The following is a 14,235-nucleotide window of genomic DNA, read 5'->3' as shown; positions in this document are numbered from 1 at the left end:
AGTTACAATAAGGTAGGTTTACTATTTTCAAGGAATTATTTCGTTACTTTTTAGTGTACTGTTTTTTTTGAGAATATTTTGTTTTGTTTTTCGTGTATTTTGTTTTAAAAACATTGATTCAAAAAGAGATTCAATAATATATAGAAGAGGCATAGTTCACTTGTAATATTTTTCACATAAACGCCATCTATTGATAGATACTCAAAACAAAATGCAATTGTATTTAAATTAACTGCCAATAGATGTCATTAAATTATATTTAAACGTTTATATTCTGTTACACTGTTTAGTTTATTTTAAAAACAAAAGATGGAGCTTATTATAATTGTTATGAAATGTTTTATTACATGTCAATACACGAGATTGCACTAAACTTGACATGATATAGTACCTTTCAAAGATTACTAGAGAGAAAAAAATTCTTCGCTGCCTTGTCTCTATATTGTTTTAATGTCTACAAATGCTCGAATGTTAACGTTTATTGCCATTGGTTGAGAATTTACGTCACAATGGCGACTGTGTTGATTTTGTTGTCGGTCGTTCGTTGAAGCACGTAATTTATTTCCAATTTTATCGACCCCTAAATAAAAACGCATGGTAAAGATAGCTAGCGTGTAGTAAGTGTGTACTTTTTATTAAAAAAATAATCAGTCCAAAAATATGGAAAGATTGCTGACTTCCTACATAACAAACTTTTTGTTTTTTCGCTCAAAAAGCCTATGTGTTCTAGAAATTTCTTAAGAGATCCGTTCAGCAGTTTCGGCTACAAACTAACAAACATCTTAACTAACTAAATAATATAAAAATTACATTTGTTTGTTTTGTTTGCTTCCAGCTTTGCCGTTCTCCGTGACCAAAATGGCGCTATCAAAGTGTACACTGGTTTGAATAACATCACAGTTAGCAGCGGTTCAGTTAATGTGACAAATGAACCTAACTTTTGGTAATATAATTGTCTATATTATCACTACTTTTCTCACGCGACTCTGCGTGGAATTATAATATCAATTAGCTGCCCCCTTGCGGCTTCATCCGCGTGAATTTATAAGAACTTTATTTTAATGTTTACATTTTTTCAACACATTGAAAGCGTAGGTAGCTCAGTGGTTTGAACACTTGACTTGTATTCTACAGGTCTTGGGTTCGAATCCTGTACCAATGTGATTTTTCGAATTTTCATATGTACATAATTTACCCGACGTTACGGTGAAGGAAAACATCGTGATGCACATATCTGTGAAGAAATTCAAAGATATGTGTGAAGTCAACCCGCAGTGCAGGTTGACTATGGCCTAGTCACTTTAACTTTAGGGTAGTTTTTTAAATTTGTCAAATTCTTGATTGCAAATGTCAAAATTACCGTTACCATAGTAACCTTGCTTATTTAATATTGCTTGTAGTTTATGGTCCCAACATGATTTTTTCCAATTTATTTACCCCCTAAGTTTAATGCGTAAAATATGTAGCCTTAGAAATAATTATTCAAAAATATACTGTGATTGCTGACATCCTACGCCACAAAGTAGTGTATTATTATATAAGTATATACAAGCTTTCGCTAGCGACTCTGTCCTAATTAAAAAATAAACAAAATTTAATAGCTTATGTGTTCTTCCAGACTATCTTCAACATCTATGCTAAATTTCATCGAAATCCATTCAGGCGTTTAGGATACAAACTCTAACAAACAAACATCCATCTAAACATTCACATTTATAATATTAGTAAGATATATAGACTTTTATATAAAGACTGTTATATTTTCCAGGGTACGCAGTATAGGTGATGTTGTTAAGATTTCTTCACTCATCACCGGTGTTACAGTCTACGTGAGATATCCGGAAACCGTCATACTTGTACCCTATTCGTATATGAACACGCTTTGCGGAGAATGTATAGGCAGGAGTAGGAAACTTGATCACCTGTAATCTTGTAAAACAAATTTGGCTCTCAAAGGGTTTATTCTAACCCTTTCAAAGGAGTTTTTATAGCAAATGTACTAAGGTTTTTAGTAGACATGTTTTTAATTTGAAATAAACTATTTCAGTACTTTTTTTTAATAATTAGTCAAACTGGACACTATCAAGTTAAATGCTTTAATAAAGATTTTTTATTGTAATTTTGATTGATTTTTTTCGTATATTTTTCATAACGAGATCCGTTTTCTGGATTGAATTTTGTATGAATTTTGAATGTAAAGTTCAGTACAATGATGTTTTTCGCAAAAAAAAAAACGCGAACCGCTGTTGAGGTACAAATTTCAGAGTGGTAGTGCCCGCTTTAACATCTTAGCAGTGCAGGGCTCGCCCCCAGTAATACCGCGACCACACAGAAGACAGCCGTCAAATGGAAGCAATTCCGTGTACAGTCTGATGAGTGTGGTGCCGGAGACCTAATTTAAGTCCCTTTCTCTTTACCACCCTTTTCTTATAAGGACAGGATGGGAAGAGGAAGTGGATTTGACGGTGGAGGAGATGCATAGGAAGGGGAAATATCCTCTTTATGTGCGTTTCCTCCTCCGTCGGATAAGGGTAGGCAACACATCTGCAATTGCGGATGTCTATGGGCAGCGGTCGCTTCGCCATTTTGGCGGATTCAGGTGGCCGCTTGCTCGTTTGCCACCTTATGTTATGAAAGAGAAGGAAAAGACACACATAAAGGGGATATTGCTCCTTCTTATGCATCTCCACAGTCAAATCCATTTCCTCTTCCCATCCTCTCCTTATAAGAAAAGGGTGGTAAAGAGAAAGGGACTTAAATTAGGTCTCCGGCACCACACTCATCAGACTGTACACGGAATTGCTTCCATTTGACGGCTGTCTTCTGTGTGGTCGCGGTATTACTGGGGGCGAGCCCTGCACTGCTAACATGTTAAAGCGGGCACTACCACTGTAAAATTGATTGTCGATTGTTTCGCAATTCAACTGTTTAGTTGCACAACTAACGAGTAGTGTACCTCCATATATGTTCGGTATCAAAGCGAGAATAAATAATTGTGAGATAGTTTAGTCAAGTGTGCGCGAAACTTTCAAGATTCGTTTCAGTATCCGGCCGTGTATCTAATTTGTGTATAATGTTATTGTCTCATACAATCCAGTAAATTATGTTTTGATATTTATTTTTACTTTTATTTACTAGCTTTCGCCTGCGACTCCGTCCACGTGGAATTAAAAAATAGGTTCTTGTATATATCTCTATATGTTCTTCCAGCATATCCTCTACAAGAATAATTTCATCGAATTTTAGCAGTTTAGGCTACAAATTCTAACAAACACATTCATCTAGTTTCGCATTTATAATACGAGCTTTCGTCCGTGACTCCGTCCACATGGTTTTGCAAAAAACAAAAGTAAGTTCTTCCAGACTATCCTCTACATCTATGACAAATTACATCGAAATCCATTCAGCCGTTTAGGCTACAAACTCTAACACACGTCCATCTAAACTTTCACATTTATAATATTAGTATGATTAGTAACATTGTAATGATTCTGATGTGTGTATGTGAATATGTATGTATGGAAGTTCATTTAAAACACACGAGTGAACTGATTTTAAAGGAAGTAAAAAACCTTCATTTTAAATAAAAAAAAAACCCTTTCCTACTTTCTTTGTTCATTTATTTGTAAACATTTGTTTGGTCATCTAGAAAACCAGTGTCCCAAAAAACAAATAGGTCGGAATTCAACCCTCATTAGCCACCCGCGCGTATATTTTTGTATAAACAACTATATTTTTTAGAGCGAAAAATTCCACTCGCATGATCAAAAGACGTCCTGCACGGATGAAGGGCGCAGCTCAACTGAGCGTTTTAACGTCATAATTTTAAATAAAGAACGTGAGCGCTTAATCATTGGTCAGCGCTGACCATAGACTAATCGGCTTACACCGTCAATCGAGCATAGACAAGCTTTAAAACTCTTTGATCGTTCTTTCGCTCGACTGCCTTTTAACTCACAAAGGACAACGAGATTATATCGCTTATATTTGCATATTTTTTATATGTTTTTATTCTTAGAAAGTGTTATAATCATATGATTATTGAATCATTACCTCCTACCTTATCCTACTCCGACGGTCGACGGTGATTTTCGTCCTCCAAATAACTCTATCCGCCATCATACCTTTGTAATCACTAAGTACACAGTTTTACAGTGCTAGTGCCCGCTTTAAAATCTTAGTACTGTAGGGCCGGCACGCCCAGTCTAATACCACGACCACACAGAAGACAGGCGTGAAATGGTAGCAATTTCGTGTTTCGTCTGATGAGTGTGGTGTCGGAAGCCTAATTTAAGTCCCTTTCCCTTTACCACCCTTTTCTTATAAGGAGAGGATGGGAAGGGGAAGTGGATTTGACGGTGGAGGATGTGCATAGGAAGGGGAAATATCCTCTTTATATGCGTCTCCTCCTCCGTCGTATAAGGGTAGGCAACGCATCTTCAATTGCGGATGTCTACGGGCAGCAGTCGCTTCGCCATTTTGGCGAATTCAGGTGGTCGCTTGCTCGTTTGCCACCTTATGTTATAAAAAAAAGTAACACAACAGACGAAGACGCGAACAACAGCTAGTTCATATGTAAAAATACTAGCTATAGCTCGCGACTTCGCCCGCGTGAAATTAATAAAAACATAGCCTATGTTACTCACAGATAAATTACCTTTCTGACGGTGAAAGAATTTTTAAATTCGGCCCAGTAGTTTTTGAGCTATTTCAATACATAAAAAAATACAAATCTTTCCTCTTTATAATATTACTAATTCTTATATAATATCATAAATGCGAAAGTTTAGATGGATGGATGGATGTTGGTTAGCGTTTGTAGCCTAAACTACTGAACGGATCTTAATGAAATTTGGCACAGGTTTAAAGCATAGTCTGGAAGAACACATAGGCTACTTTTTATCCCGGGAATAGTTACGGTTCCCGTAGGATTCATTAATTTAGTTTTTAATGTTTACTCGATCATCCTGCAACGGTTCAACATATCCTTTTGAAATTTTGCACAGATATAAAACAAAAGTCTGGAGTACACATGGGCTAAGCTTCATCTCCGAGAAATGTCCAGTTCCCGAGGTATACGTAGCATTTGTCATTTATATAGTTCGTATGTTTTCTAATACCACGCGGACGAAGTCGCGGGCAACAGCTCTTATTAGTATCAATATAGATATAGAAGTACTAGCTGTTCCAGCGCGGCTTCATCCGCGAAATGTCAAATTTCAAATGCACAAATGACAATTGCCTCCTTGATGTTGGCAGCAATTTATGGTCTCTTGTTTATTTTAAATAGAAATCCTAATGTCCCACATTAGGATTTCTATTTAAAATATTTCCCCCTAAGTTTAATGGCATGAAAATATATAGCCTAAAGCGTCACGTAAGCTTAGGCCTTTATTAAAAAAAGAACTATTCAAAAATATGCTTTGATTGCTGAGATCTTAGGCAACAAAGAAGTGTGTGTTTACGCTTTATTATAATAGTATAGATAGGACTAACCAATTTTTGCGTCATTTTCTATGAGTAATCGTAGATTTTGCACATTTTACTTAACCTCGTCAACAGCCCCACTCATCGGGACATAGTACATTTCCAGGTATATGAACTTTGCATTATATTAGGTAGTCACTCATCCTTGCACGTCAAAGGGGGTAAACACGTAACGTTTTCAGGCTTTAATAGAGCCTTTGATCAGTCACCGGTCCAACGCATCGTTGCTTCGAACGTAAAGCCTTAATCTGAGAACAGGAACGCAGCAAACACCTGTTATGCACTTAATGCATTAGTTCACATGAAAAATTCAATAGAGTCACTTAGAGCGCGCAATTACTAACTTTCACCCGCGACTCCGTCCCCGTGGAATTAAAAAAAAACAATGTTAAATATAGTTTATGTTACCTTTCTAACGGTGAAAGAATTTTTAAAATCAGCCCAGTAGTTTTTGAGTTATTCCAATACATAGAAAAATACAAATCGTTCCTCTTTATAAATTTAGTATAGAATATAGAATATAGAATATAGAATATAGAATATAGAATATAGAATATAGAATATAGAATATAGAATATAGAATATAGAATATAGAATATAGATATATACGGCTGAACTCACGTGCCAACCTTCGGTTTTAACAAGCTTATTTCCCACAACTGTTTAGTCTCGCCTTGATTCCTATGAGCTTATGGACTCGATTTTTAGTTGTGCAACTAAACGGTTGAAGACTTCAAAACAATCGACAATCGCACAACAGTTGTCCCATAGTTTAGCCAAAGCAATGCTTAAGAAGTGTGACCATCAGAGTGTCACCGTAAAAGCCAACAATAAATATGAAAAATCTATACTATTATAATAAAGCGTAAACACACTTCTTTGTTGCCTAAGATGTAACCAATTACAGCATATTTTTGAATAATTCTTTTTTTTAATAAAAAGCCCTATACTTACGTCACGCTTTAGGCTATATAATTTTACGCCATTAAACTTAGGGGGTAAATAATTTGGATTAAAACCCTAATATGGGAAAGAGACCATAAATTGCTGCCAACATCAAGGAAGTAAGATTGCCAAGGTTTGTAATGTCATGTCATTTTGACATTTGCTATTGATAATTTGACAAATGTAAACAATAAAATAAAATTTTCATAATTTCATGAGGATGAAGCCGCACGGGAACGGCTAGTTAATGAATAAAAGAAAAATCATGAAATTGTTTAGTAACTTTTCATAATGCCGGAATCAACCACTTTGACCGTAACACAAGTCTGGTATTATAATTCTAATGAACAAGGAAACTTGTATCTGCGAGAAGTTTCGCACCTTAACATTATTATTGTTGACAGCTGGGCAGAGGGGATCGACTCGTGTAACTAGTGATGTGAATTATATAGCGGTTATGCGGTAACTGCTAATTATAACGGTTATAACACCAACATTGTGAAATCAGATTAAGTATAATTTAGTTAAGAGTTTGGGTCAGGGATTTAAGTATTTGACTTGTAGTGCAGGTCCTAGGTTCGATTCCCGTCATATAATTTCCGAATTTCATATGTACATAATTTACCCGACGTTTTTACGGTGAAGGAAAACATCGTGATGCAACCTGCACATATCGGTGAAGAAATTCAAAGATATGTGTGAAGTCAACCAACCCGTACTAGGCTAGGATGGTTGATTATGCCTAGACACCCTTAACCTAGGGTAGGCTTCGCTCCTCAGTGGTGACGTAGTGATGATGATGACGATTTACTTACATTTTTTAATGTTACTTTGGAAAAAAAAATCACACATTTATATAGTTAACTGGTAAAATATTTGTGTCACTGATAAATTCATTAAAATTTCAACTTTAACAAATCAACGGTGCGGTTTTCGCGAAACTTTCTGTCCCGCACAGTCGCGTTGTGAAACGGTCTGTCCTCGGCGGTATTTCCAAACCAATACGACTTAGGGTCCTTCAAGAAACGAGCCTATCATTTCCTCAAAGGCAACCAATCTGTATTTCCTTTGGTGTTACTGATGTCCATGTTCGTCGTTGACCACCTCAGTGTTCTCGCGGCTCGTTTGCTCCCTTTTATTATAAAAAAATCAACAAGGTAACGTATTCGTTTAAATAACTTAAGTTATAACGCGTTAACGAAATAACGTTTATTTCTCATCACTATGTAATTATCATCAACGTAGAGTATTTTGATTCAATTTGTTTTGTGTTTTTGAAATAGGACAATATGAGGTTAGGGAAAACGATAAGAAGCTAAGGGTCGCTGTACACGGACAGGTTTTGAACCCCTGTAACATCGGTTCAGTCGTTTAGAATCGTTGGTTACATATTTAATTATTATGTGACGTTTTAAAGCGCAAACTGACAGAACTATCGCATAACTGTTTAGTCTCGCTTTGATTCCTTGCTTATATTATTATACTACTCGATTTTTAGTTATGCAACTAAACAGTTTAATCGGCTGTGAACAAGAGACAATCGCACGACAGTTGTAAGATAGTTTTGTCAAAGTGTGCGCCCGCTTTTATTCGGATGTAAGTCTGTCGGGTAAAAAAACACTAACATAATACTTTATTAGTATACTAGCTTTCGCCCCCGACTCCGTCCGCGTGGATTAAAAAAAAACAAAAGTGAGTAGCCTATGTGTTCTTCCAGACTATCCTCTACATCTGTACCAAATTTCATCGAAATCCGTTTAGCTGTTTAGGCTACAAACTCTAACAAACATCCATCTAAACTTTCGCATTTATAATATTAGTATGATTTTTTGCTATAATATGACAAACTAGCAAGCATTCGCAGATGTAGAGGAGGGGACGCACAGGAAAAGACACCTCCGCATCACATACGTCCCCTCCTTTTCTACATTCTTACCTGTTTAGTTAAGGTATTTCCTTATGGAAAGGGGACTAAAATTGGCCTTCAGTACTCAAATTTATTATTCAATTTAACGTTAATGGCCGCTCATATAATAAACATACACTAGTTTCCCTTGGTGTCTACTTAACAATTCTGAGTGCGTAAAACAAAACAATACTAATTATAAAAACCACAGCCACGGACTACGACGTAGAGCCGTAGACCCTTCGTAGCACATACGTTGTTCTACACTTTAAATAACTCACGGATAAATTGTGTTACTTCTACCCCACTTGTGTATGTCGCGGTTAAATTATGAACTTGGACAATTTATAATACGACTAGAGTGTAAGGTGTAGTTTAACTAATTGTTAATTCGAAGTGCGTTTTCTCGACAATTTACGAAATGTCCTAAGTAAAAATGTTGCCCTTTTTATAACGTTTTTTGCTTTTTACGACTTTTACTAGTCTGAGGGTCCTTTACATTTGATTAGTAGAAAATAATCTGGAAAAACTCAAAGGTCATTCACATTTTTTTAATGCCACGCGGATGAAGTCGCGGGTCAAAGCTAGTATGTTACTTTTGTTTCTTTACAATTGAACAAATATGTTTGCAACATTTAATATTGATTAGGTTATCTCATAATTATCTAGCTATAAATCCAGGAAGAATGCAAACAATCGATGTTTATAGTTTGCCAGCGACATCCACCCTAATGTATAACTAAATACCTACAACCCATAGTAGTTATAACCCCGTCCCATCCCTTCTTCGTCAGTCGATCGCTGATCCTCGGGCGATGCGGTCGTCGGTCGATATCGCTCTGGAGAAATAACATCGCGTATATCAAAATCAATTGTAGTGATTGTTTTTAGTGCTTGTTATTGTAACACGGATTTAATGTAAGTAATATAATAAAAAAAAATAGATTATATTCAAAAGGGAATACAAATAATTCGGAATATGTGTTCATATATCTTCATATTATGATGAAAATATTATTTTAAATGTAACGCATTATTAAATTATACAATATTTTTATATATCTGTTATAGATTATTTATAAATAAGGTAACGAAATAATAATTTTAAAATTATTTATTGCGTTTTAATTGTTATTTCATTTTGTTACTATTTTTGTTGGAATTACTTTAAAAAATAACGTTAATTACATTTTTAATGTTTTGTACTATATTTTTAACAATTGGCAGAATGTTTTCGGAACGTCCTTTTAAAATGCCCTATGACTCGTTATAGGACCTCAAATGTTTTCAAGCCGGTTTCCCTTTTAACGATTCGTTAGTATTTAGTTCGATATATTCCAAAAGTAACTAGAGTTTTAAATTAAAAATTGCAACACTGAATTACGAGGTAAATATGAAATTAATGGAAACCAGCAACCCAATTGACAATGGACTGTTTGAAAAAACGTAAATTATCACGTTCTTAGCTGAGTCAAACAAATGAATGTTAAGATGGATATAACACGAATGGAAAAGATACGAAATGAGTATATTATAGGAAGTTTGAGAGTAGCCCCAGTGGTAGAAGGTAAGGAGTAAAAGGTTAGCATGTAACAAGAAGGTTAGTTTGAGTACACCAGTTAGTTATGAGTACACCAGTACAGGTAGACATAGAAAGAGATGGATTGCGTGAAAGGTGACATGATCAAGAAGGGGATGACTGAGACGTATGATAGAGTTATGTGGAGGACAAAAACCTGTTGCGCCGACCCTACGGGAGTAGGATAAGAAGAAAGATGATGATGAGCCGAATCAAGCAAGGAACAAACGATATAAGGAGATAATCTTGTGCAGTTACAGCAACAGAATTTATTTATTTATTTTTCCCTAATATACGATAATTTTTACAGTAATTTTAATGCTGAAATATCTACAAATACTCATGTCCTGTTGTTTTTTGACAAAAAAACAAAACACACTAAAAACAAAATATTCTCAAAAAAACAATACATTAAAAAGTAAAGAAGTAATTCCTTGAAAATAGTAGACCTACCTTATTGTAACTGTTATGTCTATATTGTACAATTATTACTTTGATGTCGGTGTCAGCCGAGGTATGCAGTGATATTTCTACATAAGGCTTTCTACATCTTTACCATAACAATTGACAATTCGTCGTAGATGTAAATCTAAATTGATTAAATTTGAATTGAGTACCTCCTTCTTTTGGGAAGTCGGCCAAAAATGACAAAGCTTTTGTAAGTTCGGGAATAGTAACCGCTAATAGCTTAGACCGTTAAGGATTAAGTCAGCACATAAGTAAACACAAGCCTTTGAAGTACTCAATTTGCGTTAAAAGTACGTCTGAATTATGTTTTCTTTATAAATACTGTATTCTGTTTATTTATTAGATGAAAACAAAATAATCATATTATCATACTAATATTATAAATGCGAAAGTTTAGATGGATGTTTGTTAGAGTTTGTAGCCTAAACGGCTGAACTGATTTAGATACAATTTGGCATAGATGTAGGGGATAGTCTGGAAGAATACATAGGCTACTCACTTTGGTTTTTTGAATCCACGCGGACAAAGTCGCGGGCGAAAGCTAGTATTGAAATACTTTCGTTAGATGTTTTTTTAAACGTCAAAGTTTTCTCTTATTTACTCTCATATCTATACTTCGATAATATTATAAAGAGGATAAAGAAAAAAGATTGTTTTTTTTGTATTCATTGAAATAACTCAAAAACTGGGCGATTTCAAAAATACTTATAAATAGCTACGTTATCAGTGAGTAACATAGGCTATATTTATGAAAATAACAGCAGTGAGTACTTAATAATATTGGTTTGTTTGTAACGCTGAAAGTAAAATCTAGGACCTAGTCTAATGATTCAACAAAGAATAAAATGCAATTTTTAACTTGGTCTGAATATTGTTAGATACGACTGGACTGAATTTGACGGAATTTTCACAGGCGTTTTTAATTCCGCCACTAATGTATGAATACAGTTCTAAGTTACTCTTAAAGTTAATTAATGCAATGAATATTTATATAAAGAAACTGTTGGTAATGTTTTGGTTGAATAATTATGTTTTCGTTCCATCCCGAACTAGTGCAGACGTTATGTTAAAGCCTTGTAAGTTATTGTCTTCATTAGTTTAATTATGAAGCATTGCTATGCACATATTGGCAGGCGCTCTGTTTATGTTTTGAGAGTTTGTATTCTATCTTTAATATTAGTTCGGAAACCACCGCTACCATCTGCAACCTGAAAACTGAAAAATTAAACATCACTGTTAATTTCATGTACATTATCCTATTTGACTGTTCTTTTCCTCCTCTTTTTTCTTCTTCCGCTTTATTCTACTCCCGTATTGGTGCAACAGGTTTTTGTCCTCATAACTCTATCATACGTCATCTCGGTCACTCCCTTCATCATGTCACCTTACAAGGAATATTTACCACATCGCTATATCCTGTCAGTATCAAGTTATCAAATAATTATTAAAATTTCAAAGTGTTCGGGACTCTGAATAAATTTCAAAATTTATACATTCATAACGTCGTTATAAAAGTAATTATAAACTCGCTTACGAAATATAATCGAATTATATGAGTTTTCATCATCCTACTTTACTAGAATTATAAATTTTTTAACCCTCAGAGCGGGAGTACACCTTAGATTACCACACAACGTGTGATTGCCGATTGTTTTGTTGCAAAACTAAAAATCCAGTAGTGTACCTCCATATAATGGAGAGCCACCGAAATGGAGAGCGACCGCTGCCCATAAACATCCGCAATCGCAGATGCGTTGCCTACCCTTCATTGACGGAGGAGACGCACATAAAGAGGACATCTCCTCCGGCATCAAATCCACTTTTCATTCCCATCCTTTTCTCTTAAAAGGGTGGAAAGGGAAAGCGACTAAAATTAGGCCTCCGGCACCACAGTCATCAGACGAAACAGAATTGCTTCCACTTGACGCCTGTTTTCTGTGTGGTCGTGGTATTGCTGAACCGAGCCGGCCCATTCGTGCGAAGATGTTAAAGCGGGCTCTACCACTATCAAGGTTAGTAGGGATGAAGAATTTTTGTAACATTTATTGATTTAATCCTGATTGATTGACACTGGCTGTCTGTTGGGGATTCCCGGATGAATTATTGCTAAAGTTTTCCAAGTAAAGACAAAGTTTAATTCGTTATTAATGCTTTAGGAAATGAAATGCCAAATCAAGGTTAACATTATAATAGAAACTAACATTTGTGTAGATTTAATCATCACGAATGGAAGTGTTTCAACAGATGCTGGGCACCTTTAACGCTTTAACAGTGGTGGTGCCCGCTTTAATACCTTAGCACGAATAGGCCGGCACGCCCGGTGTAATACCACGACCACATAGAAAGACTGGCGTCAAATGGAAGCAATTCCGTGTTTCGTCTGATGAGTGTGGTGCCGGAGGCCTAAGTTAAGTCCCTTTCTCTTTACCACCCTTTTCTTATAAGGAGAGGATGGGAAGGGGCAGTGGATTTGACGGTGGAGGAGATGCATAGGAAGGGACAATATCCTCTTTATGTGCGTCTCTTTCTCCGTCGGATAAGGTTAGGCAATGCATCTGCGATCGCGGATGTCTATGGGCAGCGGTCGCTTCGCCGTTTCGGTGGATTCAGGTGGCCGCTTGCTCGTTTGCCACCTTATATTATAAAAAAAAACACTAATAGTTGCTGTGTTTTGTTGTAAATGTGACCTGCTTTGTACAGAGGTTGCTTTGTAAGACTGGCTGGTTAGAAGATATTTTAAATATGACATGTATTTTATATAGAAGTCGATTGTTCGAATAGAGAAGAAGCGAGCCTATCATTTCCTCAAAGGCCGGCAACGCATCTGTAGTTCCTCTGGTGTTGCGGATGTACATGGGCGTTGCTGACGTTGTCACCTTTCACGCAATCCATCCATCTCTTTCTAGGTCTACCTCTACCGGTACATTTTTATATACATGTTATATCCATTTAAAATGTTTAATAAATAATAAACATTATTTATTCCGCTCATTTGTGTGCTGGCTAAAGCAAATTCCTATCAAAATTGAATAAAAATTAGAGCGCCTGTAGCAAATATTTACTACGTATTTAACTATTATCTTTTCAAAGTTAGTTTCTTTATAGTTATAGTAAAAGAAAAAGGGTCTCTGAACTTAAAAGCGGGTAATAACAACAATATTTATCAAAATCTTTATTTTTTACAATAATATATCTTATGTCTAAAATTGGTATTATTTTTGGTCAAATAAACAATATTTTTATTAGCCTTTTTCTAGCGTTTGACAATAATAACATCCGTAGGGTATATCTATATTATTATAATAAAGCGTAAACACACACTTCTCTGTTGCCAAAGATGTCAGCAATTACAGCATATTTTCCAATAACTCTTTTTTTAATAAAAAGCCCTACACTTACGTCATGCTTTAGGCTATATATTTCTACGCCGTTAAATTTAGGGGTAAATATTTTGGATAAAAACCCTAATGTAGGAAAGGGACCATAAGTTGTTGCCAACATGTTGATATCATGTCATGTCATTTTGACATTTGCATTTATAATTTGACAAATGTGAACAATAAAATAATTTTTTTATAATTTCATGCGGATGAAGTCGCATGGGAACAGCTAGAAGTGGGCTAGTGACATCTATGACTTAGTTACCTTTAACTTAGGGAAGGGCTAGCCCCCTTAGTAGGGACCTATAGCTGGTGATGAATTGTTTTCTGAATAACTATGAGAAAGTTTTAATAATGTCACCGACAGGAGTAAGAAAATGCGGCGCTACTGGCCGAAGAATACACCAACTCTATACTAATATTATGAACAGGAAATATTTGTAGTTTTTGGATTTTTGTACGTATTGAAA

The 14,235-nt window shown here is 35.4% G+C and overlaps 1 protein-coding gene across 1 annotated transcript in view; it reads left to right on the top strand.

Annotated features, from left to right (window-relative positions):
* LOC106107476 overlaps window positions 1-2,169 on the top strand; it is a 30,651-nt gene extending 28,482 nt beyond the window's left edge. The window contains exons 28-29 of the mRNA XM_013288341.1: window positions 836-943; window positions 1,769-2,169. Of these exons, the coding sequence (XP_013143795.1) occupies window positions 836-943; window positions 1,769-1,928 (268 nt within the window). The 3' untranslated portion in view covers window positions 1,929-2,169. The remainder of the gene's footprint in view (window positions 1-835; window positions 944-1,768) is intronic.
* The last annotated feature ends 12,066 nt before the right edge of the window (window positions 2,170-14,235 follow it).

Source organism: Papilio polytes, unplaced genomic scaffold (assembly GCF_000836215.1).
Source record: "Papilio polytes unplaced genomic scaffold, Ppol_1.0 DF822067.1, whole genome shotgun sequence".
Classification (NCBI taxonomy): Eukaryota; Metazoa; Arthropoda; class Insecta; order Lepidoptera; family Papilionidae; genus Papilio; species Papilio polytes.
This window is presented reverse-complemented; position numbering and strand designations above follow the sequence as displayed.